We start from the raw sequence: 19249 nt of genomic DNA on the forward strand, positions 1-19249 counted from the left end.
ATACACCAAAAGGTTACGGGTTTGATTCCCAGTCAGGGCACATACCTGGGTTGTGGGTTTGATCCCCCTCGGGGCGAGTATAGAAGGCTGATATTTCTAACATCAGTGTTTCTCTCTCTCTCTCTCTTTCTCAAATCACTAAAATGTGTCCTCGGATGAGTATTACCAAAAAAAAGAATAAGTTGCAGATCTGACCCTTCACCTCTAAGTACTTCAGTTTGTATCACCTAACAGGGAGATACAGTTACCATATTCAGGAAGTGTGGCATTGATACAATAGCATTATCTAATGTCAGGCCTGCTTTGATGATGTGCTTTATGACAACAATACACATCTAACAACAGGGAAGAAGTCTCAATCCAGGGAGCAGTCTAGGATCACACATTGCATTTCGTTATCAAGCCTCTTTATCTTTCTGTTTGGCTTTTGACATTAACATTTTTGAAAAGTGCAGGCCATTTGTTTTGTAAAATGTTCCCCAATGTGGGCTTATTTTATATTTCCTCATGATTAGAGTTAGGTTATGCATTTTTGGCAGAAATGCTACATTGATGACAATCCTAATCTCCTAAGTGCATCACCTCAGCAGGTACATGATGTCAGGTGGTCACATCAATTAATGACATTAATTGTGGTCACTTGGTTTAGGTAGTGTCCAGATTTCTTCACTGGAAAGGTACCTTTTTCCCTTTGTAATTTAGAAATAGTCTATTGAGAGATACTACAAAACTATGTAACTGTCCTACTCCCCAGCAAACTTTCACCTAATGGTTTGGGGATCTCTGGAGATTCTTGCCAGAATCCATTATAAGGATGGTAGTTGCAAAATGGTGATTTTCTAACTTTCATTCCTTATATATTTATAAGTTGGCATTCTATTATAAGGAAGAGTTTTCCCTTTACCCATTTGTTTATTTCCTTATTATAAATATGGACTTGTGAATTCTTTTCTTTAAAATCAGTGTGTTGTAATCCATTACTATCATTCATTTTGATGCTCACATTGTTAGATTGGCTGGCTTATCTGACTCAACTGATCCCTAGCATCTGGGGAAAGAAATATCTAATCCCAAGAGTAAGAAGTACTTTTCAACGTGCTTCTGAAATTTTAATTGTGTTCGAATCACCTGGGGCCCAGATTCCGCATTCCTAACAAGCTCCCTGGTGATGCTGATGCTGATGGCCTGTGGACTGCAGTTGACACAGCAAAAGCATAGGAGTCTGCAGACTGATCTGGAAGACTTAAAACACGTCTTGTATTAGGATGAAAAATTTGCCTAATTTGCATAGAAGAGACTCATCTTTTGAAGTGTGTGTAAGCTCTGGTAGGCAGAAGGGAGAGAAGAGCCACACCCCAGCTACTCAATTCTCAGAAACGGTGATAATGAGGAAGGCTGTATTCCCCTCACTCGGGCTTGTTTTGGCATTTCCCTGGAAATCCTGACCTTTCAGGGAGCTGCCTTCAGCTCCTGACACCTGGGATCAGGGGAAATAGTGACAACCTCAGTGGAGGATGTGTCTCTACCAGCATTCCCCATTAGTCAGACTGAACTTTATTGATATCAGGGGAAATCAGGCAGTTTGAGCTCTCTTCATCAAAAATAAATGTTCAATTGTTCTTGCTCTGTGGGAATTATGAGCTTTCTGTCATTTGTGGATTTCAGTGGCGTTTGGGCAAATAATTTTCTTTTTCCCTTTTAAAGCCATTTCTAGACAGATTGTTCCTGGCACTCTGGCATCTGCAGTTTGCAACCGCTACATTCATAAAAATGCCAAATGTACATGGTATTTTGCATTGCTTGGTAATCTTGTTTAATCTGTTTACATTTTTATCAGTAATCCTTATTTCCTTACATAATTTCATTTACCCATCTGTCATCTGACTTTTACATTTTCCCTTACCTCATTCTACTGAGAATGGATGGGGCCTTCCTTACAGGAGAGAACTTTACAAGCAAGGAAATCCTTCTGTGGAGGTGACACATTAGAAATCAGAGGATACCTAATGTTATGGACTGAGTGTTTGTGTCCCCCAAAATTCTTGTGTTGAAATCCTACTGCCTAATATGTCCTAAGGAGGTGGGCCTGTGGGAGGTAATTAGGATTAGATGAAATCATAAGGGTAGAGTCCTCATGAAAGGGATTAGTGCCCTTACAAGCACGAGAGCCTTGCTACCTCTGCGCTGCTCTTGGCCACGTGAGGTTACAACAGTAGTCTGCTCTCTGCAGTCTGGAGGAGGGTTCCCACGAGAACCCAGCTGTGTTGGCACCCTGACATTGGCCTTCCAGCCTCCAGAACTGTGAGAAGTCAATTTCTGTTATTTATAAGCCTCCCATTTTGTGATATTTTGTTACAGCAACCTGAACTAAGACACTCGTTGATGTAAAATTACTTAATCATCCTAGTTTCGCAGCTACTAATGAGCACTGGAGAATGAAGGAGTGTGGAGCCGATGTGCTCACACCAACTTATTGAACAGAATCTGGAAGATTTCCAAAGTGAATGTTCTGTTTGTGTTTGTTTGTTTGCTTCCTTGCTTTAATCTCTACCATTTGTATGTTTTGCTGTTTCTGGCATTTAGATAGATATACCTGATAATAGTATTAGACTTGAGTAAAGCTTAGGTGATTCCTGACTTACGAATGAATGATTCACAACTTCAGATGTCCCAGTGCTCTTTCTCAGCTCCCCCTTCCTTCCAGAAGGCTGGCCCCGCCTCCCTGCTGAGGGATGCTAGGTACTCTTCCCCTTACTGCAAAGAATCTACCTGCTGCAAGAGCCCCCTTCTCTGCCAGAAGTTCTGTAGATCCCTTTTTTCGTCAGGCACATGCTTATTGCTCATGGAACTGTGTGGAGTTAGTAGGGACTTTACCTTCACTCCCTGGGTAATATGTGTGTTGCAGAAGGTGTTTAGTATAGCCTCACTGTGAAACATTACTTCTAAAACCTAACCTGGAAATCTCCTAGTTAGATGCATAAACAAGGAGGTGCTTTTTATGTTTTCTTTGTTAGAAGATGTCATCTGAAGATTTCTAACATCAAACTGCATAATTGGCTTGGCCTGGTGCGAGATGATTGCCCACAGAGGTTCCATGGTTGCTATAGAAGCCCGGGGCCAGCAGGACCGGTGGTCTGCACAGGCCACTGTTAGGTATTCAGGAGTGTGGCCATGGCAGGGGGCCAAGCCCCTGTGGAAAACAGAAAGGCTGTTTCAGTGCCTTGAGTGCTAGACACCTGGTACCAATTAGACCACACCTGCTTTCTGTTTGGTCTCTCCTGTCTTTAAAAAAAAAAGTCACTGAAAATCAGAAATGTTTCAGATTCTGATTCAGACCTCTACGTATCTTTATAACCTCTTAAAACTGTGTGTAAAATCTGGTCATAGTAGTAAGAGAGCAAGCTTCACCTGTTCTCTCTTCCAGATGTAGAAGAATATCTCATTCTGACTTTGAAAAATTCTCAGACAGGCAGGCTACTTCACACACATGCACATGCACACAGGCACACACATAGGCACATGCGCGCACACACACACACACACACAGCTTAGGGCTGCTGCAGCATCCTTCACAGGGCCCCAAACAATGTTCAACATGTAGGTTCTTGGAAGTGTTTGGTAAATAAATGATCCAAAGCAAGAAGGAATGGCAACTGGGTGCATTTTATTTTCATTTCCCATCTTACCAGCTTTTTCAAAACATCATTTTGATTCCGGCAAACTTGGATCCCTCATTATATTTCCAGGGCTATGTTTGAACACTGCTTGAATGTCAGCCCCTGGCTGTTAGTGCGCACACATATCCATAGACTGACTGGCTATACCAGACACAGAAGCTCCTACTTAGTTGACGTGATTAACTGGGGGAATTGGTTGGAAGGCTGCAGAGTACTCTGAAAGCTATGTGTACCTTTAATTTTACCCAAAAGTCTTGAGATGATGTCTTAGAGGGTTACTTCATAACAGTGTGGCTGCATTAATTTTTATTTACTGAGTTGCTACAGAGGGTATTATAAGTTCAACCAGCAGTGATTGAGCATCTGCTGGTTCACAGACCCGTGCTGGGCCCTCTCTGTCCCTGCCTTCAGGTCATTTACCACCTGAGCCAATAGGCTGCATAAACATGAAACATCAATACTAATACTACACTGGTTAAATAGCAGGTGTGCTGATCTCCAGCAGAAAAGAGAGTCTCAAATGAGTGGGGAAAGGCCGGGAGGAGGAACAGTTTGGGAAGATGTAGCACTGACTTGGGCTTAGTGGGTGCTGAAGAGGAGGAGAGGGAGGGCATTCCACTTACTGGGGAGCAGGATAAGCAGAGGCTAAAGGTTGCTGTTCACATTGAGTTTGTGACAGTGAGGAGTCTCGTCCATTGTGGAGTAGAGGTTCTATGTTGGAAGGAGTGGAGATAAGGCAGCAGAGCTTGTAACACCCAGAGGTGTTACGCTGCCGCAGAGCAAAGTGGTCTGGAAGGTGGTCAGACTGCCCGAAGATGGTCCTGGAGGCACCTTGCTGGGTGTCACTCCTGCCTCGTTTGTCCTGAGCTACGTGATCCTGGTTGTCATGCAAACTCTCTGTGGCATAGTTTCCTTGTGTAAAATGAGGACAATGATTTTATTTGTCTCACAGGGTTGCTGTAAGGAATAAAAGAGATAACAATAACATAAACTGCTTAGCACAGTGCTGGGTACTTAGCAGAGTCCATTACATCATCAGTTATTAGGCAAGGGAAATAAGTAGTGGCAGCTTTGCTTTAGAAAGCTGACTTTGGTATGCAGGATGGGTTTTCATTTGTTGAAAACTTCCTGGAGTGAGCCTGAGGAGGCTTTGTGGAGTTTTCCTTTTACCTGGATGGAGTTAAGACAGGAACTTAGAGGTGTCACCACCATTTCCAGACTCTGTAAGAAGGGACAGGAATGTGTACAGGATGACCTGTTGAGCGAAGCCGTTCTGTTTTCACTCCCTCTCCATTTCACAGATTTTAAGATTCATCACGCTTGACAGTCATTCAGAAATGATTTGGTCAAAGTAATAGGCAGTGTCCCTTACTAGCCATAGAGAAATCTCAGCTGGTCTGTTAAAGGAAGTGAATTATTGGGCCAGAAGTAACTGGAAGTTTGTTTGCTTGCCTTTTGGTTTCTTGGTTAATATTTTATATTGTGTATCCAGAGGCTTCTGTGCTAACAGAGATGAAATAGAGAATTGAATCTTAATAAATCAAAATAGAAAATAACTGAATATCCCTGTAAGAATTGTCGCGCCTGATTTACATAACATGCACATGCCAATTCTGTTGTATTTACACTTTGTGTGGCTAAGAAAACGGAAGGCAGCTCTCCATATAAAAACAGGAATTCTTTTCATACTTTTCCTTGAAGCTTTTCTTTCTTTAAACTATGAGATTTTTAGCTGAAACGAAGTTTTATTCATCCAGTAGGAGGTTTAAATTCTTACTAAGCTTTTGTCTTTGCAAAGATATGAATAAGTCCCACTTCAGTTCTGTCTTCATGGTTGAAATTGTATGGAGATTTTTATAGCACAAGCATTACAATATGCGAAGAAACAGCATCTTCAGAGGATGACATTACAGAACACATTTTTGTTTATCATAGTAAGTTTTACTTCCTGGGGGCTACTTGCCTATATTTTGATTCTGAACATTATAAGTGTTTCCATGTATGGCATGGAGTGTTCTTATGTACCATTTCAGTGGTTTCAAGGGTCAAGGCTTATAAATGCTAATAGTTCTGGTATAGGGTGCCAAATATAGTGCTGTGCACTTATTGACATCAACAGTTGCTAATTAGGTCTTGATGATATTTGTGTCTTATAAAACAGAAAAGAGGTGAGTTAAAAGTGAGTGTGACTATAGTGTTTTAAGAAAATACATCTCTCTAGGTCTTAGTCCATGCGGCCTTTAAAATTTACTATCATATTGTATGGGTGTATATGTATATGTTTATGTGTATATGTATCAGTAATCTCTGTAACTATTCAAGGATACATAACACAGATTAGTTCTATGCCAGGTAGTGTAAGTACTCATCGATATCAGATTCCTTTGAACTGATTCAAAAGGATATGTAGAATTAAGTGCAGTATAAATGGCACTTACTCCCCTCCCTTCAACGTGCAGTTCTGCTGCTGCTGCTCCAGTCCCTGCCAGGTCATCCTGTGGCCATCTTCTCTCTGTGTGTCTGTGTCTTCACATGGCTTTCTCCCTGTCTGTCTCTTTCCTGTTCTTACAAGGACACCAGTCCTATTAGATGAGGAGCCCAACTACTCTAGTATGACCTCATTGTGACTGGATTATACTTTCAAAGACCTTATCTCCATATAAGCTCACAATCACAGGTACCAGGGGTTAGGTACTTCAACAACAAGTCTTGCGGGGGAAGGGGGGCACAATTCAATCCATAACGAGCATTTAGAATAAATCTGTGCAATATTTAACATGTAATAAACATGTGTGTGAAGTGTGTGTGTTTAATGTGGCATATGGAAACAATAAAGTACAGAAGTGTGAAACATTCACATTGTTGTTGAGTATGGGTATTACGTCAACTTTTAAAAGATAACTTCTATTTATTCAGTTTTATTAATGACTAGTTTATTATTTGATACCTCTAAAGTGAATTATCTTATATGGCATAAAGCATTCATACAAGTACTCGTGCCTATGCTTGTAAGTCAGTTTCTAATTACAAATATTCTTTCCTTTTCTAGTAAAAATGAGCACCCCCACTTAAGACTTTGGACTTCATTGGTAAAAAGGAGTAAAGAATAAATTGTTCAGGAAATACTGTAAAGGAAGTGATAATCTACTAATTTATAATTATCAACTTCCAAATAACTCCCTTGTCAGTATATGTGATAAGCATCATCCTTCTGAGATTTTTAGGACGTGAAGTATCATTATAAGTTGCTTAAATTGAGAACAACAATTCTTGACAAAACTTACCTTTTAAAAACGTAAGTGAATACATGGAATTACTTGTCTTCCTTGGATTTTTCTGCAGTTTTCTTAATTTAGTAAATTAAAATGCTGGTATTCAAGTGATCATCTATCAAAGGCTCCTCTTTTGTAATTCAACAATATAGGTAGTGAATGGACCTCTGTCTGATGACTTTTGTGAAAAGTACTTTGAAACTCTTCTACCCTGTTCACATATCTTCTTGATTTGCGTATAATAGTCATCCAAAAGTCTAGAAGGGGAGAATATTGTCAGTACCTGTCAGCTGCATAAATTCCTTTCAGCATCAGAGAATTAGAAGTTCCTTTCTGTCTCCTTCATCTGTCAGGCCAAATCTAGTTCCCTTATTTCAAATGTGTCCTCTCTTGTTGCAGCTGCTCTCCTTCAAAGGAGATGAGATGGTGAGTTCTCGCCACCCTGTCCTTCAAGGCCTCTTCTCAGACCAGGATGCAGGCTGCCATGGCTGGCCACAGACAGGCTGGACTTTCCAGGTCAGGCCAGCCTGCGGCACTGTCTCTAAGTAAGTAAGCAGAGTTTACCCCTTGAAGTCCTGTGTTTTCTCTAGATGAGCATTCTCCAGGCCCAGGTAGGATGGGAAAATACTTTCTCTTGAAGTACCACTAGGACTGTTGGGTGTCTCGAAGGCAGAGGTGAGAGACAAAGCCTGCTCCTTGGAGAACAGGAGAGAATGCTTTGGTTTAATATTCCTTTTCTCTTTGTTGGTAGACTCTCTTCACTGTGACACAGGAGAAAGGTAAGATTGGGGCAAACCTTTACAAAGAAGAATAAAAAATCATTTCTAATTCTCTGAGCCATTTGACGATGATGGTGATGGTGAGGATGATGATGATACCACCACCTTTTGGTAGTTAAATCGTAAAGTTAAGATGTTGCACTAAAAGTGTTCTGGTTTGAAACAGTCATCAAAAGCTATTGGAATTATACAAGTGATCAACCTTGGGCTACAGGAAGCTTCTAATTGCTGTCATCGATACAGGTTCACAGAGATGTTGTCCGGGTCAGGAATTGGCAAACTATAGCCCAAGGGCCAAATCTGGTTCACTTCCTGTTTCTTAAAGTTTTGTTGAAACACAGCTACATACATTCCCGTGCATGTCGTTTTTGGCAGCTTTTGTCCTGTGCCGGCAGAGTCGAATAGTTGGAACTATGGCCCACAAAACCTAAAATCTTTACCATCTAACCCGTTACAGATAAAATTTGCTGGCTCCTACTTTAGGTAATGCTTCTAAATTGTGCAACTATATAATTGAAGAACTTCAAGGCCTGTTAGAGATTGTGTATTTCAAGTCTAAAGTGATTTTATAGATGGACAGGTCAAAGCACATGAAATGACTTGCCAAGAGTCTTACTGTTTGTTGATGGTTTTCTTTTACTTTTTTAAAAAAAGACTTTCTCATAACTTTTTTTTATGATAAGATACACATGAAAAATTTATCATTTAACCGTTTTATGTGTACAGCTCCCTGACATTCAGTACAACAGTGTGAATATATTGTGCAACCATCACCACCGTCCGTCTCCAGGACTTCGTCATCTTCCCAAACTGAAACTCTGTACCCATTAAATAATAACTCTCTGTTCCCCTCCCCTCAGTCCCTGGAACCACCATTCTACTTTCTGTCTATGAATTTGCCTACTCTGGGTACTTCATGTAAGTGGAACCATACTTTAAGTGAAGGACATATGCTTTACAGAAACAGGTAAAGTCCAGCCTTGGCCCCTGACTGGTTCACCACTTGACTTGATCCAGAGTAAACTGATCAAATTTTCTTAATGTCCTCAGCTCTAAAATGACAAATCTCTTCCTGAAGAATACAACACAGTATCGTGATAATAGTCAATTAAAATTAAAAAGGGAGATCTCAAAGTTTATATGGAATAGTCACAAAGTATTAACTTTGCAGTTCAGATATTTGCTTCCAGTATTTCAGGACAAGAGAGCACAAGATAATACTGAGGCAGTAACTTTGTGAATCAGAGCCAGAGATGAAGGATGATAGCTGAGGTCTCACGACCCACTCCTGGGGAGGATCGAGCATACTTCTCTGGTGACGAGTTCAAAGTTTGCAGAGTTCCGTATCTCCCCATCCAGGACAGTGTTGCCTACACACCGTCCGTGTCTTGTTCTTCGTACTTCCCTTTTTTGTGCTTTGTGCTCATCGTTGTTCTGTTTGCACAAAGTTATTTCAGACAGGGTAGAATATAATTGATTCCATTTTAGGTTACTAAATAGGTCGTGTTTCAGTCCTGCCTTTCTAAGGCTATACCCAGGTCATTCAGTTGGAGTTCTGAGTGTTCATAAAACTCTTTAGACTTCCGTGTACGTGCCATTTCCTGATTTCATCTTGAGATTAGTGATCTGCGCCATGCTTTTCATATTTTACTCATTTAGCACTTAGAGATAAACCTTATTTTAAAATTCCTGTAGGGGGAGGGAGGGCACTTGGCAGGAAAGTTAGGTGACCAACTGCTGCCTCCATGGACTTCATAAAAGCAAATAAATTCTAAGGGATTTGTCTAACTATCTGTTTGTCATCAGGCCTTAAGTTATATCCTATTTTTATTGTTGTTTTGTCCCAGTAGCAGGAAAGTGTATAGACACGCAATTCTTAAAATTAATTCAGCAAGCATTTGTTTGCTTACTATGTGCTAAGTGCATTACTTGTATTATCTCATATAATCTTCTTAAAAACTCCTGAGATTTGTATTTTTATTATATCCATTGAAGTGATGAGAAAACGGAGACCCAAAATAGTTCTTTGCCCTATGACGCTTAGCCAGTAAGAAGAGATTGTGCTGAAATTTGAACGTGAGCAGTCTTGACTGCAAAGCCAGATTTCATTTATTTGTCCATTCCTTCAGCCAGTATTTAATGAGAGCCTATTATGTTTTAGACTTAATTCAAGGGATACAGCAATAATGGTAAATGCCTTGCCCTCGTGGAGCTTATACGCTGTTAACCACTTTTCCACGAAGCCATCTTGGGTTCTCATTTGTCATCTAACCTAAGATGCTTTGATGCTGGTGGTTTTTTTCAGCTTCTCATTAAGGTTTGGTAAATGGCAGGAGCTTTTCCAGTCAGCTAGGATGACGTCTTCCAACAGAATTGAAGAAACCATTGGAGACAAATATTGTTTCTTTCCTCTTGAACTATCAAGGACAAGTTATCACAGCATCTGAGACTATTGTAGGGTTTTTCACCCTGAAGGTCAAGAATTAAGAATGTCTATCTTGTATTATAGCTAATGTCCCCTGCTTTAATTTATTGCCAGTTTTCTCTTAGCTTTTATGCAGATCTATTTAAAAATCAACCAGTATCTTAGTCAAGTTGAAGACAGTATGACACATTAATTTTCCCTTTTGTTTTCAAGAGATTTTTGTTGTTGTTGTTGATCCAAGACAAAATTGTGATGCACAAAAGAGAAGATCATCTTTGGTGGTTTGCAATCCTCTTTCAGATACTCTTTCCTCCCTCTGGCTCCCCAGCCTCCTAGCCAGCAAAAAGTTACAGTTAATGACTTGCTAAAGTGTTGACTTGTAACTAAAACCTCCTGTTGTCCTATGGAGTAAGAAGTCTACTAATCCTGGTGAGCTGTGGATAGCTCAAGAGATGGCTCCTAAGGGCTCAATTATGACCTGCCTGGAGACTATACATTTTAATATAAAACATTTCTGCTAACCCTTCATTTGAGAGGAGTGAGTAAAGATTTAACACACCATGTCTACCATGTTGAACTGACCCAAATTATTAAACATTTTGGGGGAACTAGTTTTCTTTGTATGATTTTGAATTGCTTAGTGAAATATTTAGGTTTCCCCATCTTGATTTTTAAAAATGGGTGTGATGAATATTGTTGCAAAGGAAGGAGTACTTTCTTATCATTTCATGCCTTATTTTGTGCTGCGTCCTGTCTGGATCCATTGCCATGCCTGGAGTGTCTCATTTGTTCTGCAAACAATCTTTGGATATATCTTAGTATCAGGACCTCTGCTGGGTGGTCCATAGAATTACCATGTATACGTTTTATTTTTTACAGTTTACAATTTGAAAAACCCTTCTCACTTACCTCATTTAATCTTCTATATGCTCATTATAACAGCATACAAGTATATAAAGAAGATCTTCCCTGCAGGCCAGTGATTAAGATGATAATATTAATCTCAATTTTCAGTGGAGGAACATGAAGCCAAAGAAAGTTAAGTGGCTTGCCCTGACTAAAAACCAGGTTCTCTTGACTGAATCCAGAGGCCTTTCTTCTAAACCATAGCTATGTGTAAAATCAGGACCTTTTCAATCTATGTGCCTAGTAACCTTTGGTATTTGAATGTTTATGTTACTAAGTTTCTGTAGTGCATTTGCCTCAATTGAATTTCATATCTTTTTTTGGTAGTACTTTTTTTTCTAACTTTTCTATAATCACTCCTAACTTAGAATCATCCACATTCAGATTTGATGGAATATTCTTAGTTTCTGCAGTTAAGTTATTTGTTCATTTATGATCCTCAGATTTAATCTGACCTCCCAAAATAACAGTTGTGGTTCTATAATGATGGTTTAAAACATCATCACCCTGATGATTGGAATAAATTCAGTTTTTCCTTATAGTCTGTACCTATTTTAGTTACAGCCCCTGTTCAGTATAAATGAAACTTGCTTCAGCCAGCTGTTGACATCACAGTAAAGAAAATACAGCTAGTTTTTCTGCCTCTCAAAGGAGAAAAAAATTGTAGATCTGTCTCTTTAGCATAATGTATTTAAAGCACTTTGAAATATTTATTTAACTAGTTTCACGGTCTTTCACAGACTAATCTTATCCCTATACCTATGCTGTTTATCTGTACCCACTTTTAGTATATTGACTTAATTTCTCCCTTTTTCTGGCTTTCTCATTTAATACTATAGCATTTGGTATTTTTACCTTGCTGTCTGTGTAACTGGTAGAGTCTTAAGCATGTGGGACTCACTTCTTAACCACCCATGGTATTCCATCTTTCAACTAGAGTTTTTGTCATTTGATCAGGTTCCATTTAACAATTTATTAATAAATTTGGTAGGTTGCTCCATAATTTTTTCTTGTGGATAAGTCTGTAATCCCTGGGGTGATTTTAATTAGTAGTCCTAGAGGGCAGGGATTTTGCCTTAGCACATCCTTTATAAATATCCCTCCAAGAGGAAACCAAAGGAAGAATAGACAGAATATGTTTTAGAGTATGTGCAATCATTCAGCTTTTCAGTCAGTATTTATTTGAATGCTTACCATTTGTCATCCACTCTGCTAGGGATACACAGTCAAGCAATGTGTCCGCTGGGCTTACACACTAGTAGGAGGTTCAGACAAATCATATAATCCAAGACAGTGTGATATAGGACTTGAGAAAATTGGTTATCAGTTGTTATGTATGTGTGTGGTGTATGTACATCAAGGAAACTCTTAAGCAGCTTTGAGGTGCCTGGGAAGGTGGCCTTTGAGTCATCTGATACCTAAAGGATAAGTAAGAGTTGGCCAGGTTTAGCAAGGATGGGGAGAGGTGAGGGGATTGGGGTAGGGCGCTCATTTGAAAGAAGACCTATCTTTCTAGCCAGAGGGTGAAAAGGTTCATTATGGCTGCAGCATGGAGTTCAAGGGAGAGCTACAGAAGTGACAGGGATCTGAGATGGGCTTATTAGGTGTTGGCTTTATCCTAAGAACAAGGGTTGTTTTTTGTGGGGTTTTCTTTTTAGGCCAGGGAGCAGCATGATCAAATTTGTAGTGAGAGAGAGTCCTCTGGCTATGCTGTAGAGAATGTTTTGGCGGAGAAGAGCTGTAGGAAGACTGCTTAAGAGTTCACTGGAGTAATGGAAGGTAGAGATGAGAGTGATCTGAACCAGGGTAGGTTAAGTGGAAGGATTCAAGAGACATTTAGCAGAAAGAGTCCTTGAGAATTATTGATTGCAGGGAGAGCTGCACTAAGAGAAAAAGACATGGTCAAGGGTGATTAGAAATCCTTCAGTTCCCTGTTCCCCTCCCACTCCTCCATCATTGATTTTAGGCAATCATAAATTTTGAGCTGTAATATCCATGGCCATAAAATAAATACATTTGGACCCAGTAGGACACTTTAAATTTTAATATATTCTAAAATCTTTCTGGAAAATTTTTTAGAATACAGAAGGTAGTTTTATGTTAGAGATATTTTATGTTAAAAGATTAAATAGCATACTTAAGATACATAAAATAATTTATAAGAATGAAAGTCATATTATTTAATATTTCAGGAAAATGTAAAGATATAACCCTGTTTTAAAATGTTATGCCATTAAACAACAGTTCAACAGTTCATTGATGATATATTTATTAGATAAGGAAGGAATGTAAACTTTTCAGTACAGAATTGCCCATCCATTGTCCAGCTTTAATGGAAATAAAAATCTAGACATAAAACATAATTAAAATATTTGTTAGGTATATGGATAGTTCCAAGTAGTTCTAAGGGCCATCCAGAGCCATTTGTAGTTCCCTGGACAAATCTGGATCAGTGATCAAATGAAACAAGTTACTGCTTTGGGATTATGCTTCTTTGATAGGAAATCACCAGTGTCCAGTTCACTCCTAAACACCATCTAAGCAGTTATTTCCTGCCCTCCCTTCATCCATTCTTCTGTCCCTTTGTTCCTTTATTTTCTTTAAGTTAATTTGTTTCTTACCAGACCTCCCTTAAATTTTTGGACTTGAGAAGTTCTCTTGAGAGGTATAAATAATATGGAACTAGCACATTTTTTTTGGTTGTGGCTTTACCAAAATCAACTCTGTGATTATGAATTTGCAAGTTCTCAGGATCTTGGGTTTGACATCTGTAAAATGAGAAAGCTGAACTAGATTAGTGATAAGGGGGCTCCCAGCTATGACTCTTTTATCTGCCTTTTCTTTTTCCTGGTCCTGCATATCCAGTTGCTTCCAGGCCTTTGTTTACTTGAGGGTCCCACTGGTACTTGAGATTTGTTATCAGAGCCACCCCTCATATTGAGCCTTCTGTGGTTTTTCCCAGCCCCCACTGTCAGAACCAAGGGACTAAAGAATGAATTACTGGAAAGCTGTCCCAGGGGAGGAGAGGCAACACAGCAGCTGAAAGTCTTATGTTTAAATGCTTAGAACCTGCACATAGGTCAGGAAACTTGCCCCTTTGTAACATTCTCTCTTGCCTTTTCTATTGTTGTTATTTTTTTAACCAGACAGAAGTTGGAGTTTTTTGCTTTATTTTTTTGTGTGTGTTTATGCAAGGTTTTTTTTTTTCGTTTTTTTTTCTTGGAATGGGAAAGATAGGGTGGTTGCTGAAGGAAGGGAAAGGAGAGACCACTAAACATTTTTTACAAACCATGCTGCCTCTAGGGACACAAAGCACAGATTTCCTTACAAAGGTTGTAATTCTCTCCCCCACCCCAAGTCCACCATTTGCACTTTTTTATTATGGCAACCCACTTCCCCACTATCTTCAGGTATTGCTCTATAGCATCTTTGTGACCCCCCCCTCCCTCCATTGCCAGTGGAAGTCCTCCTAATACCAATCCTCAAACTCATTTCCTCAAGTAATGCTAATTAGCCCTACTTACAATGTTGATTGCCAATCACATTTAAGCCCCCTGGACTTCATTAAGTATTATTCTTTAAAAATACATTTAAAATAGGTTCACATGCAAAATTGGAAAATACCAAGTCGTACTATGTATGTTGCAGTATTATGGTAGTATCTTCCATCACATATTTTAAATACACTAGAAATAGGGTGAATTTTCACATAATGATTTGTTTAGTCTCTGAGATGAAAATATCTGAAGAGTAATTCTTCAGCTGTAAAGTCATTTGACCTGACTTGTTTTCCATTCTCATTGTGATTGCTATGACTTTTTGAAGTTGACCCAACTTGGAAATGGGCATGTTGGCTTAAAAAAGGCCACGTTTGTCTTTAAAATGTGGTCATTGAATGCTGTTTCCGAAAGCGAATTGCTCCTGATATTAAAAATGGTAATTTTAAAATGTTACATCCACTCTACGTAAGTTTAATTATAAATTGGATATTTTAAGAAGCTGTCCTGGTCCACTTTTTGGTGTATTTTAAATTTGAAATGGATCTTTGAATACCTGTATGTCTGCTGGATTAGTGGTCATTGAGTTCATTGGTCTGTCACTAGAGCCATCTTCACAGTCTGTCACTCTGGTAATAAGGAAAGTGACTCCTGTCATTTGGAGATGAAGCAGATCCTTTGTATTCGTTCTCCCCTCCCACTCCACTTCTGTCACCTCCCTAGCTAACCATCACTGCTCTCACTTCTACAGAAGCAAAGGTAATGTAACTGCAACAAATTTTCCTCTTTCTAATACTACATAAGATTGAAAGCTGCCCTTTGCTGATTCCCTTTGTGATGTTAGTTTTAAAATTTTGTTTTACGGGTGGAGACCACATTGTTTTCCCTGCTACCCTGAGATTACTGGGCTGCAGTCTTCTAAGAAGCCAAGAACGAGGTCTAATTTATCTTTAGCAAAATAGTGGTTGTAGTAGAAATTTATAAGTTTGTAGAATGCAGAATAGGATTGAATGACTTTGAGGAGTCTTTTAATGCATGCTTTTAAGTACAGTTTTGGGGGAAAATGGTCTTTTGTGGATCTCAGTGTCCACTGGCTTTGTTGTTTTGGTTTGGCCCTTGCAAACAATCACAACTATTTACCTTCCCACCGAAACCCCCACCCCCACCGTGCTCCCTCCTGCTTACAGTTGTCCACAGTGATGCTGCCGGGACCCACCCCACAGTTGCAAGTTCGTTAATGGTTTTTTTTAAAATAAGGTCCAAATCCAAGGATGTCTCGGTCGCCCTGTCCGCCCAGGTGGGACTGGCTGGGGGAAGATGCAGTCCAGGAGACAGTTTCGCAGCGTGACTCATCCTCAGCACTGACCGTTGTTTTTAAAACCGCAAGGAAAACTAGCCCAGACATTGTGATGAGGAAAACGGCGGGGAGGGACTGGTGGAGAGATGAACTGAGATAAAATTTGGCCAAGGCTACGTGTCGTACTGGAGCCGGGCGGCGGGCGGGCGGGGCGGCCCCGCACCTGCGTAGAGCGAGGGCCGGCGGGCGTGGCCTGCGGGCGTGGCGCTGGGGGCGTGGCCGGGGCGTGGCCAGTCTCTGGCGCCGGCGGTTGAAAGGGGGTGGAGTTGCCCTTGGGGGCGGCACCGGCCCTGGGCCCCGAGGCCCGTCGCGCCCTCTTGTGCCCGAGCCCAGTGGCCCCGCGGAGCCGGCGCGCTCCCGCCTGCAGGGGGAGGGCGGACGGGGCGCCGGGACCGGCCAGGCCGCGGCGGGCGCTGTTTCTCTTTCACTTTCCTTCCCTGTGAGGCCGGCGCGCTGGCGGGCGAGGAGCGGCGGCGGCCGCGGCGGCCGCGGGGTAGGTACCCGGCGGGCTGGAGGGCGGCCGAGGGGCCGGGACCCAGCCTCCCCGCGCTCCCCGTCCAAGTTTGGGCCCGGAGGGGGAGCGGCACCGGCACCGGCACCTCCAGGCACCTGCCGCGGCCCGCCCCGTCTGGAACGGGAGAGTCCTTCGGGGCGGGGGTGGCCGGCCGGGGTTTGGGGGCTTCGGAGGCGCGGCCTCCCCTCGGGGACGGAGAGGCGGCGGGCTGCCGGCGCCCGGCCCGGGAGAGGCGGCGCGTCCTCCCCGGCGTAGCCCCGGCCGGGCCGAGCGGCGCGTCCGCGGGGCCGGGCACCTGCGGGCCGGGCGGGGCGGGCTTGTGCTCGGACCGCCCAGGGCTGTGCTGCAGGGTCCCGCCGCTGGAGGACGCGGAAAAGTTCCCCGCCGCCGCTGCGCTGTCACTGCACGTACTTGCTTCCTTTCCGTGTGGGTGACAGGGCTCCGGCTGGCGGTCGTAATGCCGCCCGGGTCCGGACGTGCGTTTCCTCTTTCGGAGGACTTTCTCTAACTCGGAGCTTCCTGGCAAAGCTACCTGTGGGAAAGGCAGGCCCGCGGTCCCAGTGAGTAGAGGGGAAGCGCAGGCCGACGCGCGGACGTTAAATGCCTGGTTGAAGGTCATACCGAGCTGAGGAGAGAACCCGGACCCCCCCCCCCCCCCCCGTCTGTTAATTATGCTCTTTTTCTGCTACACCCTCCGCAGTTTCCCCAGCAGACAGGACGGCTACGCGCAGAGCCTATTCCCTGCACTTTCGCAGTGGCGGTGGTGGGTGGAATGATGCCTTTTACCTTTCCGGTTGCTCTATGTGTGCTTATCTATGAGTGAACAGCTAAGATCGGGGAAAATTCCTGTTTCCAGAATTAAACTTAGAAAATGGGACCCCTTTCTCACGTCATGTTTTCTAAGAGGATACATTTGTTATAAGAAACCTTTAAAACTTTTTTAAAAAGTAACCTTATGTACAAGTCAACTATGCTAAACGTGTCTGGAAAAAAGTTAATGACTCAGTTTTTACTGTGTGCTAGTTTTATGCATATTGTCTTATTTAATTACCACTCTAGGAGGCTGGCACTCATGTTTTCATATACAGTTTTAAAAAAAAAAACAAAGAGGGTAAGTAACACTGCCCAGGTTATATATACATTTACTAAATTTGACCAGTTTCTCTCAAAGAGTTTTGCAGTCTAATGGAGGAGATAAAGAGTGAATATAACTATAGATCAAAATATGTAAAAGGAAATGTAACAGGAGAGAAGTAAGGGTTAAAAAACGTGGAGAGATTACCCAGAGGATAGCTTTGGAGAAGGGTTTAGAAGGATTGGTGGGATCTAGACCAGCGATTTCTAACCTTTTTCATCTCATGGCACACATAAACTAATTACTAAAATTCTGCGGCACACCATAAGATATATTTTTTTGCGGATCTGACAAAAAAAGGTATAACTTTGATACATTCACACTGGATGTCTATTGTGTTGGCTGTTGTCATTTTTTTATTTGACAATCTAAGGGAAAAGAGGTCCGTGTTCCTGACTAAATAGATATTACAAGTTTTAAAAATTCTTGTGGCAAACACCAGTGTGCCTCTTGTGGGCGAAAATAGCTGATCCAGACGGAGGAGAGGAAGGGCTTGTTGGATAGAGGGCACAGGGCCTGCAGAGCAGACTGTGGGAGAGAGCAAGCCTTTTATTCTGCTTGGGGGTTGAACGGTATGGGGTATGTTAAGGTCAGCCTGTGGAGGGTCTTAGACAAGCTAAGACATTTAAACGTTTTTCTGTTTGTAAAGAGGAGACACTGACATTCTTTGCTAACCTGGTAGCAGAATATAAGATGAACTGAAGGTGGATGGAGTGGCTGTGGATGGAAAGGACTGAGTGGGAATGGGGTACAAAATGGAAATAGGGACCATTTTGATAGGGGGACAGTGTGACTTGAATTTTGAATCCTTTAACTTGGATCGCCAAGAACTCCTAATAGAGTCAAGCAGACAGTTAAAATGCATTACTGGAGAGGCAAAGATGTCAAAACGAGTTAATGGCCTTGAATGTCATTGGTATAGAGGTGGATAGTTGAGGCTTCAGAACTGAATGAGTTTGTCATTATTCTGAATTAAATTGTAGCAGGTTTACAAATTAGTTGTTACAGTGAGGGCAGTGTTCTCTTCACCTGTTTACCCAATTTGAACAATTAACACTTGCTGCTAATATAGTGGTATTAATACAGTATGAGGCATCTAACACCATTTTCTACCTTTTAAATTATTGTGGAAACAGGTATGGGAAAGCAGAACCACCAAAAGGAGTGATGACCGGCAATCTCATGATAGATCTGGATGTTAGTTCTCATGCCTCAGGATATCCAGTTGGGAACTCCACACCAGCTCTTGGGATCAAACTTTCATCTACTTAATACCCTTCTTTACCTGAACTACTGACGCCAGCCCTAGCTAACTACGAATGGCTACCCAAAGGAAACACTTGGTGAAAGATTTCAATCCTTACATCACCTGCTACATCTGTAAAGGGTATCTGATCAAGCCAACTACAGTGACGGAATGCCTCCATACCTGTAAGTAATCTTATGTCATGTACCCATCAGCAGTTATGGGTTATACTTGCTCTTTTTAAATTACCACATTTTGTTTTTATCTAGTTTTTAACTTTTAAAACAATGAGTATACTAAGAATTATCTTAACTTTATATTTACAGGGTTGAATTTTTCATTAGTATACCAGAGGTATGAAATTATTCTTGTTTTATTGAAATTAAGGTAGTTGACTTTTATCAGATTTTTAAATATTGTAAAAATCATAAGCATATTATT

General features: G+C 41.4%; 1 protein-coding gene across 3 annotated transcripts in view; it reads left to right on the forward strand.

Annotated features, from left to right (window-relative positions):
- Positions 1-19249, forward strand: part of PCGF5 (polycomb group ring finger 5) — a 96415-nt gene that overhangs the window by 26604 nt on the left and 50562 nt on the right. For all 3 annotated transcript variants that reach the window (XM_087824436.1, XM_087824437.1, XM_087824438.1), the window contains exon 2: positions 18699-18993. In XM_087824436.1, the coding sequence (XP_087680562.1) occupies positions 18882-18993 (112 nt within the window). In that variant the 5' untranslated portion in view covers positions 18699-18881. The remainder of the gene's footprint in view (positions 1-18698; positions 18994-19249) is intronic.

Source organism: Miniopterus natalensis, chromosome 14 (assembly GCF_054644295.1).
Source record: "Miniopterus natalensis isolate mMinNat1 chromosome 14, mMinNat1.hap1, whole genome shotgun sequence".
Lineage (NCBI taxonomy): Eukaryota > Metazoa > Chordata > Mammalia > Chiroptera > Miniopteridae > Miniopterus > Miniopterus natalensis.